The sequence below is a fragment of the Rhopilema esculentum genome, chromosome 6, assembly GCF_057945365.1.
Source record: "Rhopilema esculentum isolate cy_ngs chromosome 6, ASM5794536v1, whole genome shotgun sequence".
Lineage (NCBI taxonomy): Eukaryota > Metazoa > Cnidaria > Scyphozoa > Rhizostomeae > Rhizostomatidae > Rhopilema > Rhopilema esculentum.
The window spans coordinates 13,073,313-13,094,915 of NC_142820.1; the positions used below are offsets into that span (position 1 = coordinate 13,073,313).

The window sequence follows — 21,603 nt, forward strand, 5'->3', positions numbered from 1 at the left end:
ACTGATTATTTGAGAGAGATTAGTTTGGGCCGGGAAGAGAAAATTGTCATTAAGGAATAGGCAATTTACGATTTTCCATCACCTAAGTCTGCTTGATACCACCTGGGTAATTCCAGTGCTATTTTTAAAAATACAAAAATGACGGAAGCACGTGTTTTGATGATTTCATCCCTCTTCTGTAACTTTATTTAGAACTTCCTAGACGAAATTGAATGTGTCGACTTCCGCATTCATTTTAGAATAATGCTGTGTCAAACGAAACCAATACCATAAATAGTCTGCTTCTATGTCTGAGACGAAAAGTTTAAACAAGGAAGAAGCTACGTGCTTATAGCAAAGCAAAGGACAGGCGTCTTGGTTTCGTTGAAGAAGTGATCTTATCCTAATTGCCCCTGGGATGGGAGTAATTATTTTAAATCGACCTCGGGAGATTTCAAGAGATCTGATTGTTTTTGGGCTTTTCAATCAGCATAGATAAATTATGTGTTCTGCGAAAATGTTTATGGTAGCAACGAGATATTAGATGTTGGTGGGACCGTAGCTATAGTGGGGCTAGTGCATAAATTCATGAGGCCACACCCTAATTTTTACTGATAAACGTCCAATTTTGATTTTATCTTGAAAATGACAACGCCCTTTCCTATACCATTCCTTATCTTAAGGAACGTTTTCTAGAGACAGGGATTGAGGGGGGGGGGGGTATAAGATAATTATTTGATTTTCGTGCCATACCCTTTCAGGTGCCCAGAAAATGATGAAACATCCATTTTACAATTCCATTAAACTTTCAAGTTAAAAGAAAGAGACAAAGTAATTTTATAGCTTCATTTGATTACCACTGACTATTCACCAAAATTCACCGAATGACATAAAAATAATTGGGGTGTCACAACATCACACCGGCCGGTAAGTCCGTATCTGTTACTTTGTCTTTGTTCATTGTTCAGAGTGAATCTTAAATTCGACACACCACCTTCCCCATCGAAAACAACGACATGTATGTATGGCCTCTTTTTCCTTCAATATCGCATAATAATAATGAGGCTATCTCAGGCTACCGATCTAGGCAAAGACGTGGGAGCGATATAGGGGCTTAAATGTTCTCCAGCCTCAAAAACCTTGAGTGTCTTCATGCTCTCTATCAAAAATAAAAGTATTACTTTGTTGAATCTGTCTTATCAATAAAATTTGCTTTATCTTTTCTTAGGCAAAAGATGTCCTTAATACCCCCCAATATGGGTACTAAGAACCAATAAGGTGAACTTAAATAAAATTAGCTCTAATACCGTAACTTGATGCATTTACAGTATTACTTCCGATTAGTAGGGTCTCTAAGGGACAAAAAACGTGTACCACATAGAAATGCCATGAAAATACAAAGCGATAGGCTAAAAGATGACAACGTAATAAGAAAAAGCTTTATTTGCTAGCAAAGAAAATTTTTCCAAAGCTCGGCAAATACCAACTCTTCAATAGATTACTCAGCAATAACAGTATAAATTAACCGAAAAGCAATCGAGGAAATATTGAAAAAAACATTTATATTAGAACTTATCAATCAAAAACATTCTTACATATCGATTTCATTTTTACCTATGTTACTATGATAGATAAAATCTAGATATTTACCCCTAAAACCCTTAATAGATATGTTTGCCTAAGATCGATGGCGTCATTTCGGACTGAAAAACCGATCTCACTTTAAATACATTGAAAAAACTCTAAGATTATTCGGAATCATGAAACTCTGGAAACAAACACTTGCAGGTGTGGCAACCGCAACCCAAAAGTATCAAAGCTGGGATTTTAAAATACACCAATTTAATCTATCTTTCCTGTGGCTTTCGGTGGAGACTGTCGTGGGTTTTCTTTTTACAACACAACGGGCAAGGATAATAATAGGTCGAGATAGTACTTGTGATGCGAAGGAGCCACAGGGCACCGAGGAGAAACGGAACAGGGATAGTCAAGGAAAGTAAAGGGTTAAAGTTGGGGTTTTAAAATACACCAATTTAATCTATCTTTCCTGCGGCTGTCGGTGGAGACTGTCGTGGGTTTTCTTTTCACAACACAACGGGCAAGGATAATAATAGGTTGAGATAGTACTTGTGATGCGAAGGAGCCACAGGGCACCAAGGAGAAACGGAACAGGGATAGTCAAGGAAAGTAAAGTATCAAAGCTGGGGTTTTAGAATACACCAATTTAATCTATCTTTCCTGCGGCTGTCGGTGGAGACTGTCGTGGGTTTTCTTTTTACAACACAACGGGCAAGGATAATAATAGGTCGAGATAGTACTTGTGATGCGAAGGAGCCACAGGGCACCAAGGAGAAACGGAACAGGGATAGTCAAGAAAAGTAAAGGGTTAAAGTTGGGGGAAATGTTTTGACGATTTCGATGGCTTCCTATTTTCGCACCGTACTTAATTTTCTGCAGCCCCAAATTCAAATAAACTTATATATTTTATATATTTTGGAGTATCCTATCCCCTGAACAACTAAAATGCATTTTTTGGAATAACAAAATGGCCTCATTCCCGCGACAATAGAATAAATATCAAAAAAATTTAATCATTTAAAAGAATTATAACGGAGCATAAAACAAATAAAATAGCAATCATAAACAAAATATGATATTATGATGATGATTTCATAACTTTATATAAATATCGGCAGCAGCGACAATAATTCAAATCGTATAGAATTTTATTAGATATAAATTTAAATGTAAGAAAAACATTACTCAACATGATTTATATGTCATTGGCACCCCTAAAAAGCTTTAATCTAATATCCTAAACATTTTCAAATGCCCCATACATGCTAATGCAACTAATGGTGCTAATGCAGCTCTTTGGAACAGCCCCAACAGAAGAAAGCAATTGCCCTATTTTAAAGTCTGTGTTTATATTCTCAATTTACGTTGAACTCGCTCAATTCTATTTGTTCAACAGAAAATACAACATCAATAACGAAAGAGTTCAAAGCATGTTAGTAACAAAGCATGTTAGATAAATCAAAAGTTAGTAGCATGCTTTAATTAATGCTAAACAAGATATATCAAATTTATTTCAGTTTGCAATTCAGAAACGGAGTATTCAATTTACAGCAGCACTGGTTGTATCGATCAATGCAAAAAAGTTTGCAGCAACCGACTTCTCCGAAGGTATTTAGTCATCCTGAAAATAAAAATGAAACTCAGCTATTTCTATATTTCTTTAAAACCACAAACAAAAACAAGAGATATATTTAAAATTCGTAAAATGATGAAATGGAATAAGAAATTGCCCTGTTTTAATCATCCCTGGGAGATATCAGCTCGAAATATTTCTTCCTTAAAGACAATGACCTAAGGACAGCTTGGTGAACCTGCCCTAGCAAGAGTACCCTGCGAAAAAATGACGTCAAGGAATTGGTATAAGTTAAGATAAAACAGCCAATCTAAGCCCATCAAACAAATCAATCGCCATAAATACATAAACAGATTATGCGGCGAAGCTCTTACCAAGTCAGAATAAATTAACCTAGCCCAATCACAGCCTAATCTGATTTTCTGAAACCAGTTTGTACATGAATATGATCATGGGAGGACCTACTTTCCTTTAGGATAAATTATCATAATTATTCCAAGAGGTTGTCTGCATTGTTTGCAAAGTTTGCCTCATCAGCTAATGTTAACGACAGGCCTGGTTGTCTAAGCTTATAAGCCCTACAAGCCAATGTTTACACATGCGCTTCAAGCCTATGTTTACACAGGCAGCAATCCAAGAACCTAAGATGGAAAGCTGTCATCTCTATGAGATACACACCCTTACAATTGATCGTTTCAGAAGCAAGACAGAAGCAGACGCACTCATTTAAATCAAATTTCTGCATTAAACCTTACAAAATAGTAATACTGAAAATCTTCCTAAAAACTGCAAAATAATCATTCAATTTTTTTCAACATGGCGAATGCATTTTCCCGCCATAGATTACTGTTACCAAGTTACCAAACCCCTTCACCACGTAATTTTGTCTTGGAAGTTTTCAGCTTAGGCCACTTTAAGCGACTAAGAAAGAAACTGCGTTAGGACAGAAGCCAAGGTCACAATCTCAGACATCAATAGGTCACAAATAACCATGCCAATACCGAAAAGAACCTGGCAGAATTTTTAACATACCCATTCGTGATCCTCCACGCCTTCCATTGCATCTTGCTCTAACGGTTTATCTGCCAAGTCCTCAAACTTCCCTCCCATTTGAGTCATTAACTGTAAAATGAAAAGGACGACTTATTCACTGAACAGCCAAAACACAATAGATATTAATCCAAAAAGCAAAAATTGCCTAAAGAAATTACTACACATCTATATATGTATTTAATGAAAATTTTTGTTTACCGGTCTGTCATAAATTGCGTGATACCGTATAGGCAGAGCTGTACATGCTATTTGGTGTTTAGAGCTGGATGGTTCTAAGTTGCTACTTCGAGTTTAATGCTTAATGCGATCAACAGGCAACGTATAAATGTATTCGTTTATTATCTAAAGTAAATACCATTTACAATACCATATGTAGTACTACCTCTACTGTACATTGTGTAACTTTTATTTTCTACGGGAAGGCAGATGACATGGCAGAGTATTGCAAGACAATAGGCCTTTTATAGAAAAACTAAAAATGGAGATGCAACATCTTGCATGATGTTTGTGAAGCAGGTGATACACTAATATTGAAATACAAAGACGCTTACTGAAAATATCAAAATTTTATGATTATTTGCAAAAAGAATCATACTAACGTCATCTTTTTTATCCTTTACTGACTTTGCTTCAACAGTTCTCTGACTGCTTGAAAATTTACTAGATTTCGACTCTGTCTTTGGAGCAGCATGAACTTGAAAAGAGTACAAAAAGTCAAGTTATTTAAATGCAGCTTCAGGTAGCAATCTTAAGGACGGCTGCATTCAGAACCGTTCTTGAAGTAATGAAATTCAATACCTTCAAGGTGGATACCTTGATTACAGATTTAAATGAGATTTTCATGTGGAGCAAGCGTTCTATTGGATGGGAGCTTGGATGCAGATGTAAATAGAACTGGCATTTGTAACAGATGCTGTTAGAAAAGTGGCAAAATAGTATTGTGCTTATTGCGATTCCTGGGAGACGCAATGAGGCCTAGCCACATAAGCTGCAGGAGGGGCAGATTTAAGCCTAGATATAAGAGCTTTGACTTTGGCAAAATAACAACGCTGATGTAGGCATCCCTTGATAACAATGTGGTTATACCGGGTCGTTCTCAGGGTTAGAACATTTTCGGTTGCTTTCGCACACACGGAACAACCTAAAAGATGCTAGCATCTAAGTGCCACATGCATGCAAATGACACAGACAAAGAAAATACTCAATGCAAAGCTCATAGCATTGCTTATAGGATCTGTAAAGCATTTCCTTACTCATATTAAATTTTGATAACCTGAAGCAAACAAAGCAAATGATATTTTCTTATGTAAAGATCATGTTTAAACTTTGCAAGGAAGAGGACTATAGCTTCAGGCATCACAAAGAAACTATTAAGTTACTGACGTGGCTCCATATCTGACGGCCGAAGGTCCAGTCTTTCTTGGGGCGTGTTTGCCCCACCCATCCACTCGTCCACCGACATTGATGGCTGCCATTTGACTCTTGTTGGAGGAAATACATCGTCCTGGAAGAAGTTTTTCTGCAAAAGAAACAGCCAAGGTCACGATCAACGAAAAAGAGAGAAAAACTGGTAGTGAAAAAGGCCAGTAGTGTGAAATGCAAGGTGAGTTATTAATAGATTGAGCAAATAAGGAAAGAAAGAATAAAAGAAAGAAAGGAAGAAAGAGAGAGAGAGAAAGAAACGTACAAACAAACAAATAAGCTAACAAAGGAAGAAAGCGAAGAAAGAAAAGAAGAAAGAGAGACAAAAAGAAAAAAGTAAGAAACCAAAGAAAGAACTAAAAAAAGAAAAACGAAAAGAAATAAAAAAAGAAAAGAATCAAATGAAGAAATAAATCAAGAAAGAAAAAGAAAGAAAAAAAAAAGAAAGAAAGAAAGAAAAAAGAAAGAAAAAAAAGAAAGAAAGAAAGAAAGAAAAAAAGAAAGAAAGAAAGAAGGAAGGAAGAAAATGACGAGTCGATTAAACATTCAACGTGACGAGTAATTGATTTTTAAGATATAAATGTAAGAGTGAAAAGTACAATAGATTTGCGAATAGGCAAATAGAAGCCCAAGTGTATTCGCAGTCAGCAGTGGACTGTACTTCATTGACTCACCTTTACCCTTGGGATAGTGAACGACACTTGTTCCATTGTCGAATAGGTGATGCGGACAATTCTTGCGAATTCAATTTCCCTCACATTGCAAATATCTTTGCGTAAAAACGCAATTCCCTATAAACAACAATGATATAAAGTAATGTTTATTACTGAATACCTATGTATTGTGTTTTGCTGATTTTCGGCTTTTAAGGGCCAATGTTGGGTGATGTCTGTTTTTTATAAAGAAATAATGATTGATCACCCTTTAACAACGTATGGGATTAAAGAATACTTAATGTTGGGAGCTATGGAAGCCCTAACAACATTACACAAGGATGGGGCTTTCAGATTGGTAGAAAATCAAACACGATCATACGGATCTCGAAAACAGATAGGCCGAGAGTGAACAATTTCAGAACAATAAAAGAACAATAAGAAATCATTCTTCTTTTTACAAATATGAAAAACTGAGATTCATAAATAAAGTACAAAGATTCATGAGTAAAGAAAACAAACTCATTTATATCTCTAGAAAAATGCAAAACTAACAACACACTAAGCATAACCTCTAAATGTCTCACGAAGGTGGGTAGTCAAACAATCCTTAACTTACAGACTATAGTTTTCAATCTCAAAACAGTAACTATCCAAAGATAACCGAGTTTTTCAAGGCATGAAAGGTGCTTGCCTATTAATAAAAGTTTTTCCTTCCTGGGAACAATAAAAATTCTACCAAAACCTCTACAAAAAAAATCAGGGAAATACAGCTGTGCTGTCTTAAAGTATATTTCATGTAAACCAAGAACATGAAATTTTGTGACACTTTTTCAGATTGTTTACAATCTTAGATCATTTTTCAATTTTATCCTTCTACATGTGCATTCGGTGGCAATAAAATCAATGCAGAAATTTACCTGATGTTGATGGGCTCCATTGTAAGGCGAGAGAGCGAAAATATGCGGGGAGTCAGTGCTAACCTCAAAGGCCAAAAGGGTGCGATCACCCTAAAAATAAGAAATTCTTGTAATGTAACCGCAAAAAAGTTTATTGTTCATCTGATAGTAGAAAAGAAACTTAAAGGACAGTTACATCATTCGAAAAGGAAGCTTTCTTAAAAAAATCTTATTAGTTGACCGCATGATGGGTGGTTGCAATGATCATTTTTGTAAAAAGTGAAAAGCTGAAATATTCTCGTAATTTTCATTTAAAAAATACAATTCTTTACCAAACAAAAATCTTCAACGTCTTTGACAAAACCATTTTGATTTGATGTCAGGCAACAGATTAACTTTTAAGCTCAAAAAATCACTAATGAGATAAAAGAACGATCAATTCCTATTTGAGATGTTATGGAAAGAAATTTTCATTGAACTAGCTACCTTTCCTGTGGCAAAAAGTGTTGACGAATCTTCATCATAGAAAAGCATTAATGTTGCCGGTGATGGTTCAAGTTCGACATTTCCAATAGGAGCAGACAAGTCCTTGCTGTCGTACAGGTTTATAATGCGAGAACCAAGTCTGAAAATAGGAGCAAAGATTTGAAATCCAGATTACAAGGAAACGCAATCGAGATACCGTCTTCTCACAAAAAATTGATTACAACGAGAAAGATGAAGAAAAGGAAAAAAAATGCGACAACTTACAAATGAAGAAAAAACTCACTTGCTAAATCCAGAAACAGCTAACCACTGATTATTTGGTCCACACCAAATGATGCGAGCGCCCTTTGGACTATCAGGTCCATCGCCAATCTAGTAATTGAATCAGGCATTCGTAATGAAAGTTCATATATATGAATGACACGAAAAATGGGTGTTATCATATATGTCATTTATTGTTGTACATGTGTCCGTTTATTAGTGCCATTTTTAGTGTTATCGTTCAAGATACATATCGTGGCGGGTTCTTCAAAAACACAAAGTGAAGCGAACTCCCAAAATATGTTTACTCTAATGATGAAATGGAGCACAAAGGTACCTAATCATAAGCAGACACAGAATAATACTATTGAGTGAGACACATGTAGATAAATATCACATGTGAAGGCAGCACTCAGTTTGATAATACCTGTAGTGGTTTGGTGCTCGTCCTTGGATCAAAAACTCTGATCTTCGTGTCCTTTGATATCGTTGCAATCAAATGGCCGTCAGGATGCCAACTCAAACCCGAAACCTAAGCAAAGGAGCATGAAAGCATCTAAATTAGGGCATAGTTAAAACAACGCCAATAAAAATGTGAGCACAGAGGTGGGAGCAAGTACTTCCCCCAGGATGAGCTCACTGTCGTCTAAATCATCTCATCAAATCTATCAAATATAAATTACAACTACTCTGTAAGGGGCATGGGAAAGAGCAAATAAAAACGAAGAGGTGCTCCAACAAGCGCTAGCAGGGCCTAAAGTTCTAAATGCTATCCTAAGGTCGGAGGTGTGTGCTTCTGAAAGCACAATGATAATAGAAATCCGAGAGCTCTGCTGTTTTTTGTCTTTCTCAGACACGTCGTAAGAATAAAATTTTGAGGAACCGATCTCTTTTGTTAGAGTTTTGTGACAAAAGTGAGCTAAAAGAAGAACTGGATCCCAGAATCGAATGGCGAATCGAAAACAACTAGCTTGTAACAAGCCATTTTGTTGCTGGCAATGGAGAAAGGCAGGTGAAGAAATACTTAAAGTTGTTAAACCTACAGGCTCCGGGTGTTGTTGTAGTGTTATGAGCTCTCGGGCTGTTTCCACGTCCCACAGTTTGACATCAAGATCATAGGAAGCAGTGGCTAACAATCCCTTGACACAAGGATGATAGCGGACGATATTCACTTTGGAGTAATGGCCTAAAGAAAAACAACAGATAAACTGACACATCAAATGTGTTAAAAATACTAAAATAGATTCTAAAATAGCTACTTAAAAAGCAGCATAGTGAGGGCTAAGAAAACCTCACAACCAGAAAAACGCCCATTTCGAAAATGTTGTATATCAATCTCTCTTAAAAGTGCCTTCCTGCAAGAAGTACTCCTTGATGACAAGAAGAATACCTTACCAGCAAGAATAGCAGCTGGTTCATCCATTGTTTCAACGAGCCCATCCTCTGGCACCTTCCAGATGCGAACAACAGAATCTTCGCAAGCTACAAAAAGAAAAAAACGAATAAAATAAAGAATAAAAAGTATAACATTCCAAATAATTTACTTAGGAAACTAAGGTCCCTGACTGGAGCTCAGATACTCAGAGAAAAGAAGGGCGTAAAATAAGCTCGAAAGGGACGAACCTGCTGCGATTAAATGATTATCGAAGGGATCCATTGAAAAATCAAGAAGAGGTGATGGGTTCTGCAGCACAGGCAAACCAGTATCGGGAAGTCTTTTTGGCTCAGAGAGCTAAAACAAGAAAAAGGCATAAATTATTCGGCTACCCATAACAGAAAAAAGTGAAAACACAAACAACTCCAAATCTTAACAAGAACGACCTGAATCTTTACCGTGGTACAAGCCTTTTGCTAATCGTAACTATGTTTTAGGCAAAATAACAATTTCTTTATCACTTCAATGCTATGCAGGAACAGGGCCTAAGCAACAGTTTTCCAGTTCATATAAACAGCAATTTCGTACCTTCACCACAGCAATTTGACCACCAGGTCCAGCTATAGGATACGCAACTAAATCAAAGTAAGCTTGGAGGCCATCACTTTCATGACAGAGTGACTGATCGTAGTTCTTCAGGTTCTCGATGTTCTGCGACTTAGTGCTAGGTTTGCCACTCAGATGCTTGAATTTCGAGACCCTGAACCCGTGGAATTTTGAGACTTTGGGCTTGTGCTCTACAATGGAAAACAAACAAGGCAGGGGTAAATTATAATCAAATATCCCTTTTGTATATCCTCGGATGTCCTACCAAGCCTAATATTGAAATGGTTCCCATAAACGCCATTTTTCCTATACTCCCCAAAGCCAAGATGCGATCAAACTTTTCAAAAGAGGTCTAAGCTTTAGATTGCCTGATTTCCATGGCAAACGGGATCGCGTGGTTGGGAAATTACACTATCGAGCAATAAACATCACTCTAGTTTGTCTTATATGTGTCCACCATAACATATAATAAAGAATAAAAAATACTTCACCTCTGCAATTAATGTCATGTATATTTATAATTGACTCATAACAACACTTCAGCTTACCAGCGGGCTTTGGTGTTGGCTCATTAGAAATTTTTGAAGGTGCTGGCACAGCCTTCGTTGAATCCTCCTTCGGAGCTTCAACTTTCTTTGGCGGGTCCTCAGCTTTGTTGACAACTTCAGGCACCTGTGCCGTTTTTGTCTCAGCTTCTTCTTGCGATTTTTCCTGAAATTTCCGTTTTCAAGATAATTTAAAAACTGCATTTATTCCGTTAAGAGAAAAGCAAAAAAAAGATCACAAACGCAATTTCGTCAGCAAACAATTTTTATGCTTTCAGGCAAAATTTGTTTTAAGGACGATTTACGTCCAAACAGACATTATTTTTATAGCTGTACGTAAAACATAAAATTTTGCCAGTGCACCAAGTCAGGTCGGCGCAACTCTACTGAAACTGTCCGGAGAAAAATGTTTGAGATGAGCCATTTACTGGAAAAGGATAATGTTTGATAACGAAAGGATAACGAAACTGGGAATATGTGGATATTGAAGAAAAATCGCATGTCTATCTTAAAATAAATTCATGGAAAATAAACATAACTTTCTCTTGTTTTAAAATTGCATTGCCTCTACACAACTGAATTTAGTTTGGGCCCAAAACATGACTTATTCACAAATGATAAAAATTTCATGATATGTAATACAAAAATTTTAAAAAGATCAGGGGTTAAACGATGTTTCGAGCACAAACATGCAATTAGCCTCTCGGAATTTCCATAGCATCATTTTTCTGAATTAAAAAATATTATCGTAATTACTCACTTCTGTTTTGGATGGCTCAGCCTTCACGCCAGCTGCTTTAGGTAGCGACCTTTTCGCCACGTTTTTTGGATCCAATTTAACCAGTGAGACCTAAAAATGAAAACCCTGTTTAATAATATTTAAATAAGCAGATCAGAAGCCGGAAAATCTGTTTTGTCTGACGAGCATGTGAATATTGTTTACAACGAGATTCTGCTCAAACAGTGGGGCATTTAATTCCGCCAATGAAATTTTGCATTGCCTTGTGATAAAACAGTGGTAATTTAAGAACATTAAGAGTTGTACCAAAGAAAATTAATGACAGTAGTGAGGCTTACACAGAAATTAGCAGAAGCAGATTAAATAAATATCACATTATACACACTGGGATTAAAATGGAAAAAGTTTGGGTTGAAAGAGAAATCAACAAAAATTAAAGGATAATGAATATAGAATGGTTCTTGATATGCCATAATCGCCATGAGCAGCCAGGACAGCTTTGTTTCAATTTGACAAAATGGGGAACTAAAGTACGGTAGGAGGGTGCATCATTACCGGGTGATTGGCACCAGCAAACCATTGCTCGGCTGTCATAGAAGGCACACCAGAGGCCGTATCGGGGTACAATTCCGCATGGAAATCGAGGTAGGACTGAAAAAAAGTCGATCAATGAAATAAGAAATCAGGCCGAGACAAAAAAGAGGCGATATAATTAAATTAAAAAGTGCAGCCCAATCCTTAGCAACTGATACATCTAGCCACTCTTTGAACAGTTGACAGTTGAGCGTATTAAGCGTGAAACGCGGAGTTGCAACTTCGAACTGTCTTTTTCTGCACACCAAAAGCGTATACTATACGGCGAGTAAAGCTGTGCCCAGAAGGCATCGAGTACTATATGACAGAAAAAAACAGTTTTTATTAGTCATTCTCTTTAGGCATTTCTTGTTCCAAAAGTAGACGGTATTTTGCAATGCACGAGGAAAACCATACTTAGATGCTGCACTATGCTGCATTGAATATACATACTCTTCTAGGAAGCACGTTAAGATGACGACATGATTCTAATAAGATGATAAGTCAAGTTTCGTTGCAGCACCTACCCTTCTAGGTACAACGAAACTGATCGGAATAATTGCGTTCTTTGTCAGCTGCATCAATCTGTTCACCTCTGCTTCCATTAGGTGAAGTGCTCTCTTAGGAACCCTTGCCATGCCTATTGTTTGTGTATCCAAGCTGTCTGATGACGCTGGAAAATATATAAAATACGCTTGTATCATTGCCATAAGATAAGAAAAGCTAGCTCAACAACCAAATCACAAACAACTTCGTTTTTTCCTTATAACTGCTTGACTTCGTTTCAGCCACTGCTAATCATTTTCCGTAATGAAAGTGATATATAACTCTGGGTTTTCAAAACCTTGGTTCGCAACTCGACGCAGCTTCATACAAATCAACCTGCTAAAAAGTGGCTTACTGACAGCTAAAGTTTCTCTAAAAACATTGATCTCAGGAATAAAGTTTATTTGTTAAAAATATCTTATCATCCATAGTTTTAGACGAGTTTTAGATGCATCGCATTTCCAATTCTTGCACAAAGAAACATGTTCATACTTACAACGCGTAAGGCCTTTAGCTTCTGATGTAACTTCGTAGAAATTTATTATATTGTCTCCCTGGTCAAAAAGAAAAAATTCTTAACAATTCTTGCATTAGTGTCATCTAGCATATCTCTGAGGCAGCCATTTTTTCATTTCAAACAAGGACTCTTTTACAATGACCTACATCAAAAGATGGACCAAAATGATAGCTTATTGTCAAACAGATTCATGGAAACAAGAGAGATAAAGAACATGCTGCAAGTGGATCGATAGTTAGACAACGATAAAAAATTCAACAAGATAAGAGTTGCTTTTGCTTAACTTAGTAAAACTTCAAAACAGAACCTTCACTTTGAATTTTAAGAGTCATCTTTAACGCTAGGATTCCGTATTAACATACGAAGAATATGAACAATTCTTTTGCGGTACAGAATTTGAAAATGGCTTTGAAAAAAGCAAACATTTTACAACATACTAAAAGCTTTAAAATACTAAAAACTCAAAACGATCTTCTTGGACAACGGCTATCCTGAAGACGTCATTTTATCTTATACTAAGGAGAAGATCGCAAGTTTTTCGGCTGTTCAAAAGTTTGGTCCGCAAAAGTGCCCAGTTTATTTGAAACTACCATGGATTGGTAACACTTCCTTGCGATTCGAGAGTCAGATTAGGCAAGCCATAACCAATTGTTTCTTTGCTGTCAATCCTCGGATTGTTTACAGCACTAGGAGAGCCCTTCCATCCATTCAAAAGGATTGCGTTCCTACCAAACAAAAAAGTTCCGTCATTTATGAATTTACGTGCCAGTGTGATTCTGGCTACGTAGGACGCACAACCCAAAGATTGGGGGATAGGATAAAACAGCATGTTCCTTCCAACATACGAAACAAAACTGCCCCTCAAAGAGAACAGCCTCCTCGATCTTGTAGGTCTAGAAACACTGTTAAAACAAGTGATTCTGCCATTGGTCAACATCTTTTAGACAACCCAGATTGTGCAAAACTCTATAATGACGACATGTTTCGGATAATTGGCAGAGCCCGGTCGTCCTTCCATCTAGCAGTTTTGGAGTCAATCTACATAAAAACGAAAAAGCCGCCATTGTGTAGACAAAAGGAGTTCGTTTTCTCTCTTGGACTCCATTGGTAATTTTTCTTTAGGCTCGCGGCACTGATTGGTCAACTATACCGGTCTTGTGCTTGCGTTTTTCTGATTGGCCTATTTCGATCCACAACTGGGTATATAATTTTCCATCGTGTTTTTTCGGAACCTATTCTGACGTTTTATGCTCTGAGGAGTGTCAGACGGAAAAGCTTTTAGTATGTTGTAAAATGTTTGCTTTTTTCAAAGCCATATACGAAGAATAGATATTCATACATTAAAAGCAAAAAATATAAAAAGAAGGTACAAACCATGCATAATATGTAATATACGAGGAAGTTATTTAATCAACACATTAAAATAAGCATAACTAGAAAAAGTTTCGGTTAGATTAAAAAGCTTATCAAAACACTGTCACTTGCTGAATCAGTCAACACCAAGTGGCGTCTTCTCTTTTACTGGAGTCTTTAGAGCGTCAGAGTTTAAATTTTTGCTACAAATTCTGATATAAGAATTACAAATATACGAGACAAATGAAAACTGAGCTGATACCTTGCCAGCAAGTAGCAGCATGTTTGTATCGACGTCATAAAAAGGCATCAGAATCCTAAGGGTATAGAGGAACAAAATGAAAAACACCTTTCTACTGTATAACAGAATCTAATTCATCAATAATAGGGATTAACTGGAAATGACTGGCTAATCACTCCTGAGAAAGTTTTTTGCTAAGCTAGAAAGCATTTTTGTGAAACATGGACACTGAAAATTATGTTTTACAAATTATGGCATTATACCAATAAGCAGTGAGCTTAGAAACATCCTGTTTTACAAACCAATGCGTACAAAATAAAGGGTATAATCTGAAATGATAGAAGGTGAAGCGATGACAATACGAATTAAACCTCTACTTCTCTCTATCACAAGCAAAGCTTTCATATATTTCAGCTATAATTTTGAAATCTTAAATTGAGAATTTCAGGAATGGAAAATTTTGATTCTGTTCATTTTTCCTTTATTATGACAAGAATTGTCAAGTGAATTAAGTGAGACAATGTTACATTCCTAACCCAAAAATTACTAAAATGAAGAAATAACAAGTGATCATTGAAATGAAAGGGTTATTATCTCCCTAAACGCCATTTGGTGTATAAAACAAGTCGTAATCCGAGTTTCACGTTTGATGCGATTATTAGGCAACTGTTGTCTCCCTCTTTCTCCCTACAAATTGTATTTCTTCTCAAAGCCAACAATGATCGTTGAAATTCCTGGGGTCATGCAAATTTTATTGTTGTTGCTATTGTCGCTGCTTTAGTTTGCGTAATAATTTAAAAATAGCATACCCGGCGTTGTTATCAACTACTTCTTCTGCGACAGATGAAGTAAACATTCGTGTATCCCATATGCCAATTAACCGTTGTCTAGTCTGTGAAAAAGGAGTAAGGATTGCAGAAGATAAGGGTGAAGTTGTAAATGAGTTCAAATTTTAATAAAAAAACATGGTTCTGTTGTATCCTTTTTTGCTTTTGGGGTAGAATTAAGAGTAAGAAATGATTGAACAGAACTCTAGTCCAACTGGAATTCCAAGACAGGCATAAACTGTTGTATCTACATTTGTGACATTTGTGTTTGTTGTAGGTCGATATCATTCAGGAGCAATCATAATTGCTAGAGCCATACCTTGCCAAACCCAGTGGATAGGATGCAGTCAGTGTTTCCAAGCCAAACAGCTTTAGAATCCTTGACTCCTTCATGTCCTTTTGCTTCCTATTCATAAAAAGAAAACAGATTTATTGAATTGCTTCTGCTCAATGCTATATTGAAAATGCATCAACTTGAAATTGGTGCGACTCTGCGTGGAAATCAACACTGTTTAAGGTGTCATAGAACTTAGCTGCATACAAAAACAAGATACATACGGCTGATATTGATGAATTCCGTGGGTCGATTATTCTTAAATTGGTATCCTAAAAGTAATAAATTGAAAGATCAAACATATTAGACACAATGGTGTAATCTTTGCCAAACATTAAACTGAAGTGAAAATGTATAACATCATTCTCTAAGCCTTGACAATGATAAAACTTATACATAGTATGTTATACATAGGCCAGGTTTCAGGAATAGGCTTTTCTAAGGCTGGGAGGTACTTCTATGTATCATTGCAAATGTTTATTATGGCCTATCTTCGGAACTGGATAATCTAAATGAAGAATAGAGACACATATTGTCATAATTAACAACCTTATCTTCTCTTAACAAGAACATCTCGAAGTCAGTAGTTGGGCGTTGAACTTAATCAACAGGGGATCTTAGTTAAAGGAAGGTCCTATTCCGAAATGTATGCTAAAATCGAACGGATAAAATCGTGTCAACGCCAAATAGCCTCTGAAACAATCAACTGAATTAAAAAATTAGAAAATCAAAATTGTATGGCAATGTTCACCACCTGTCTATACGTAATGGGACAAAATAGAGAAGTTTGGTTGCGAGGCCCTCCTTGGTAGCACTTGGTGGCATTGTATATAGGAATGTTCATATCGTGATTAACAGTGAACAAGTTTTGGTCTAGGCAATTATCTGACCCTTTTAATGTACAGCCAAGGCAAAAAGCAAAATATTTTGGTCACTGTGAAGGTGGGAAGTACAAAAAGAATACGGGATAGTAAATAAAGGAAGAATATAAAGTGGTATAAAAAATTAGCAAACATCATAAATTAACATATTAGATAAACATGTTAGGTGATGAAGGCGAAAAAACAACCTTGCAGCTTGTAACGAGGAGACTTCCGTCCATTTTCCAGTCCATGCTTTGGAAAGGAAGATCATCTGCCATGTTTTTAATATCTGTGAAAAGAGGGATTGGTATCTACCATAAGCAAAAATAAAATTTTCGTATAAAGTTTCGTATAAAGTTTCGTATAAAGTATAAACTTTCGTATAAAAAAAATTAAGAAGCAAAATTAGCCGCACTTTTGAAAGACTTTGAAACAATAATTCGTTTATGAGTGCACTTATTGATATGGGACTTGGGGATTCATCTTTTGAAACCCTTGAGAATCAGTTGCTAAGATATCAAACTAGACAGTTCTTTCTGTGATATTTTTGCAAATGCTTTATTGACTTGGGAAGATATAAGAAGTTTTTCAAAATATTGATATATCGCAGTGAATCATGTTGGAAGGTTGTGTTTTCGTAAAACCTATCCATGAAACTGGGTAACATCAATTGCATCAAAATTCTGGGACAAGGTATCAAGATTAAGAAACAAAGTAATGATAAAAAATGTAAGAACAGGTTACTCTGTTTTTAGAGTTTTCTTAGAATGAGCATATCTTGGTTAGATTTGTTATTGGTCAATATCATGAGATCAGGTATTTTCAGGACACCTGTGACATGTTTTTGGCATATTTTTTATGAGAAAGGTTTAGGGTAAAAAGGGATTCTGCACACCCCATCACTTTCCTAGTCTAGTGCCCCCAAGCATTAAAGATACCTTCTCTGACATTTATATCCATTCCCTCATTACCACTTATGAATTACTTGCTGATAAAAGCAACCAAAGATTTGAGACAATCAGAAACTTACCATAATGTAGATTACATCCAACTAGATCATAAATTTTTACTGAATGATTTGATGTTACGGCCAGGACCTGGGTTAGAAAACGAAATTACAAAGTTGGCACATATAAATCAGAACAAATGCTATATATATATATATATAAATTAGGTCAACATTTTTTAGTGGTACAAAACACCATGTATAAAAATTAAACAATACACAAATATTAAAAAGATATCATAAAACTGTACTAGTTTAAGCATTCTCCTGAATATAGTAAGCTGGGGCAAGTTGACCCTGGGTGGATTGCAGTTTCGAGTGAATGAAACTTGGTATACAGCAAAATAAAGAAAAAGTCTAAAGCACGGCATTTCAATATTTTTAAAAACAAACAAAGCGATTACCACACTGACATAGACTAAACAGCATGTTGTCACTGCAGAAGTGTCAGCAGGATGATAAAAGCATAGCTTATTTCACTAACAATATGCTGTAAATGACGCTAATAACCAGGGGGCTATTTTACGTCACCTTCTCACAATAATTAAAATGTCCACTATCAACTTACATTCTCAGCTGCCGGGTGGAACAAAACATTGTCAATTCTATGCTGAAAAATAAAAAGAATGATAAAAGTTTTGAAGAAAAAAACCTTCACTGAGATAGGCACTATTTAAAAAAAGGGCTGAAAAGGCATTATCAGAGATATGTACCTATATAAACTTATATATCTTTACAGAAACAATAAAAGTATTTTTATAACTTCCATTCATAGAAATAGTAGAAATAAATCTAGCCGATTGGAATTTTCATTAATACAAAAAAACATATAAATTTTCATGGACAAAAAAGACATAAATTCATGGAAGAAAAAATCAAATTTTTATCCATACTGTTGAAGATGGTAAATGAAGTGCTGGGTTGTTCAATATTTCATCAAGGCCTGTATCAGGAATCTTCCAAAGTTTTATCTGAAAAAGAATGTAAAATAATAATCCATTTTCTACTTGGTGAATGAGTCCTAGGCTTTAAACGGGAATCAGGCTTCTAGTCAAAACAAAATATTGTGTTAATCAAATTTCTAATCTGACTTCATAAGTTTTTAAAATCCTTATGAAATGAAGGCTTATCCCTGCTGGTTGTTGCTATTAGGTTCGTGTTTGCTTTGGTGGAGCAATGCAGAATTCTAGTGCGGTTTTAAATACATAATCCTGCTTTGCTTGACTATGTTTTTACAGAATGTTATGTTTTAGATTGAAGAAAATAACCAGATCAAATTCCTGCTTTCATATGCCTACAATATATAATATCCTGAAATTAAATAATGACCTGATAGCTCAACAATTTAGCCTTCTTAGCAATCATATTCAAATGAGTTTGTTACAAAAATCAATTACAAATCAGAGCTAGAATGAAAGAACAAAAATAAATTAAATTCTAACTTTAAGCTTCTTGGAGAATATATTTTCATAACCAAAACAAAAATGGAATTTTAAACATTAAAAAAATATTGTGCAAAGCAATTGGTGGACAACAAAAAACTTCATACTTCTCCATCAAAAGCCCCAGTCGCGAGAAGACAATCATCAAATGGTGAGAAGCACATGTCAGACACAAAGTCTAAAACAGAAATACAATCTTTGGAATTTACAAGTTTACAAAAGGATGCAAAACTGTATATAACTTTATATCAGAACAGGCTAGGGACAGGGTTAGCAGCATGTAACTTTTGGAGGCTACCTGTATCCTCTTTTAGCATAAGAGTTATCTACTTCTTTGCAAGGCCTAGTCAAAGGAACTGAACATCGGACTGAGCAACACATAGCATTTGCAAATCCTACACAGCTCTGCACAGTACAGGGTGGCCTAATGAACTGAACATTGCCGCCAACAATTCTATGAACAAAGAATGTGAGTGCTTCTGCAATGAGAAATGGAAAATTTTACATCAAGATTTTGCAAATCAAAAGGCCTGCTAAATTTCAACAAAAACTCTCAAAATATTTTGGCATGAAATTTGAATGCATAGTGCGAGTTTGGCATGCGTGAGTTGAGCAAAGTTCAGTTGGGTTGTTAAAGGAACTCAGCATCACTCAACAACACCTCGAACCAAAGAAATGCTTAATGACTCTCCTAACAGTTTTTAATGCCATCAAAACTGCTGAGCAGGCCTGACTAGGACTGAGAAGGACTGAGCAGGACTAAGCAGTACTGAGCAAATTTTAAAAAAAGTGGTCAAATGAACTGAACTTTCACTGAGCAGGCATGTTGATTGTTGCTTAGTGAAATCTTCAGTTTGTCTGACCAGGGCTTAACTTAATTCTCAAATAGTTGTTGAGTTGGAAAGAATCATTAATGATACTTCAATTAATTATGCAATTTAATTCATCCATGGGTAACTATTCATCCATGTATTTATATTTGTTTCTACCAAGCATCCAAAGGTAGTTTTTATGACACTGAGAACCTTATGCTTATCAAGCAGTTTCCTGGTCCTTCCTCTCGATGTGACCACACATTATGAGATTCCTATGCCTTGAATTACAGAGAGCTGGCGACTTTCCTGACTCTGGGTGGAAGTTTAGTCATTCCAGGGACTCAAACCACGGACCCTTGATGTGACTATTCTATTTCAGTTGTTTAGCAGCTGTTGAAATTGGCACAGAATTATGATGTCATGAGTGAGCCAAGACTAAATTCTGGCATGTGAAAATGCTTCCATCATCCACAAGATGAAATGTCAATTTTAAACCCCTGGCCTTATCACTTAAATCAGCACTATGAGGAAATTTCTTTGCTATTTTCGTTGTTTAAAAATTGTTTCACATTTGCTGAATCTAGATTGTTTACTTAGACCTAAACATTGCGAGGCAACTTTATTCTACATAAAATTAGGAACCACAGAATCAATATCCAATAGTGCTGTCCCATCTTTACTGAGACAAAGATATGATACAAAATTAAAGTAAAGGACTGGCATTTCCATATATATCACTTGTTCAGCCCACATCTACACCCTCTAAACATTTTGTATCTAAACCCATTGGGTGCACTCAAACAGTGTGAAAAGAAAAGACAGATTCTAAAACTTCCAATATTCTTGCTAGATTCTGAGTAATAAGAATGAGAATTGATACATGCCTTCATTTCTGTAAAGTTTAGAATTATTTGAAACTTACAAGTGAAAAGAAAAATCACTCAAAGGCTTGAAAAATAAAACAATAGCAGACTTACCAGCATGTCCATGAATGATTGGCATGGAACTCCGATTCTGTCTACCATAATCTTCCAGACCAACAATTCCAATGCCATGACCACCTTAAGATAATTGATTTTATGTTGAAATATAGATAAGTCTGACTTATACAAGCTAGACAGAAAAATTCAGAGAAATTAATAATGTTTTGAAGGCACTGAATTAAGTTATATAAGCAACAAATTGATATACTACTTAAAGTGGTGACTTCATGTGAGTCTTGGTATTTTAGATGACATGAAATTCTTTGCTGGTACACAAAAATGTTTTGAGGCAAAAGAAATAGACACGAGATAAAACTAATGACTTCATGGTCGCATCAACACATAGCAAAAATCATACATACTTTCAAACCCAGTGTTCATGCATCAATCATAACAGAAAAACCTCCTTTCAAAACGAACTACCTACCTCCAAGTTCACAGTTGAATCCAACAAATTTACAGCTAGCAGCAATATGATTGCCGCAAGAATTCATAAGTGTTCCAACAGGCACATCAGTGAAACAATGCTAAAATTAGGTATGTCATTTATCATTTACCATTCAGCATCAACATTGTTAAAAGGACAGGAAATAAAGATTTTGAAATATGCTTAAAGTAATAATATCATGTACATCAGTTAACTATTAAGACTTCAGCATCATAATTGTCGCATTTATCTTAGTTTGTCAGAAATGTTGCTAATTTTGCATACAAAAAATGCCTCCTTTATGATCAATTAAAAATATTGTTCAAGAATTATTCCTTTAAAAATCTTGAAACTTTTGTGTACCTCTCTCTTTGGAATCTTTGGAGCTGCATTCTTATACTTGGATACTTTAAACCGAAACATTCTGACTGACTGTAAACTTGATGAAGTCAAACAAGGGGTACAAGTTCCTCTTCCGTTTGCTTCTCGAAAGACTCAACTTCCTTC

General features: G+C 35.8%; 1 protein-coding gene across 1 annotated transcript; it reads right to left on the reverse strand.

Moving 5' to 3' along the window:
* Positions 1-1,407: 1,407 nt before the first annotated feature.
* On the reverse strand, positions 1,408-21,601 carry LOC135686652 (coronin-7). The gene is made up of 30 exons (XM_089108932.1): positions 21,460-21,601; positions 21,097-21,196; positions 20,664-20,747; positions 18,979-19,049; positions 18,323-18,400; positions 17,998-18,039; positions 17,454-17,520; positions 16,630-16,712; positions 15,785-15,832; positions 15,546-15,632; positions 15,209-15,291; positions 14,421-14,475; positions 12,785-12,842; positions 12,270-12,415; positions 11,725-11,820; positions 11,191-11,280; positions 10,434-10,596; positions 9,868-10,076; positions 9,528-9,636; positions 9,300-9,386; positions 8,948-9,090; positions 8,332-8,436; positions 7,927-8,015; positions 7,644-7,782; positions 7,179-7,268; positions 6,280-6,396; positions 5,567-5,702; positions 4,783-4,877; positions 4,163-4,252; positions 1,408-3,178 (listed from the first exon to the last, which is right to left on the reverse strand). The coding sequence occupies exons 1-30, from the start codon at positions 21,517-21,519 to the stop codon at positions 3,170-3,172; spliced, it is 2,829 nt and encodes a 942-aa protein (XP_088965058.1). The 5' UTR covers positions 21,520-21,601; the 3' UTR covers positions 1,408-3,169.
* Positions 21,602-21,603: the final 2 nt, after the last annotated feature.

Bases quoted from the DNA above. Each gene is read 5' to 3' on its own strand.
- LOC135686652 (XM_089108932.1), bottom strand. From the start codon at position 21,519: ATGTTTCGGTTTAAAGTATCCAAGTATAAGAATGCAGCTCCAAAGATT. The intron at 19,050-20,663 runs GTAAGTCTGCTA...TTTCTGTTTTAG, and splicing joins AATCATTCATGGACATGCTG to ACTTTGTGTCTGACATGTGC. The intron at 9,091-9,299 runs GTAAGGTATTCT...GTTTTTCTTTAG, and splicing joins ACCAGCTGCTATTCTTGCTG to GCCATTACTCCAAAGTGAAT.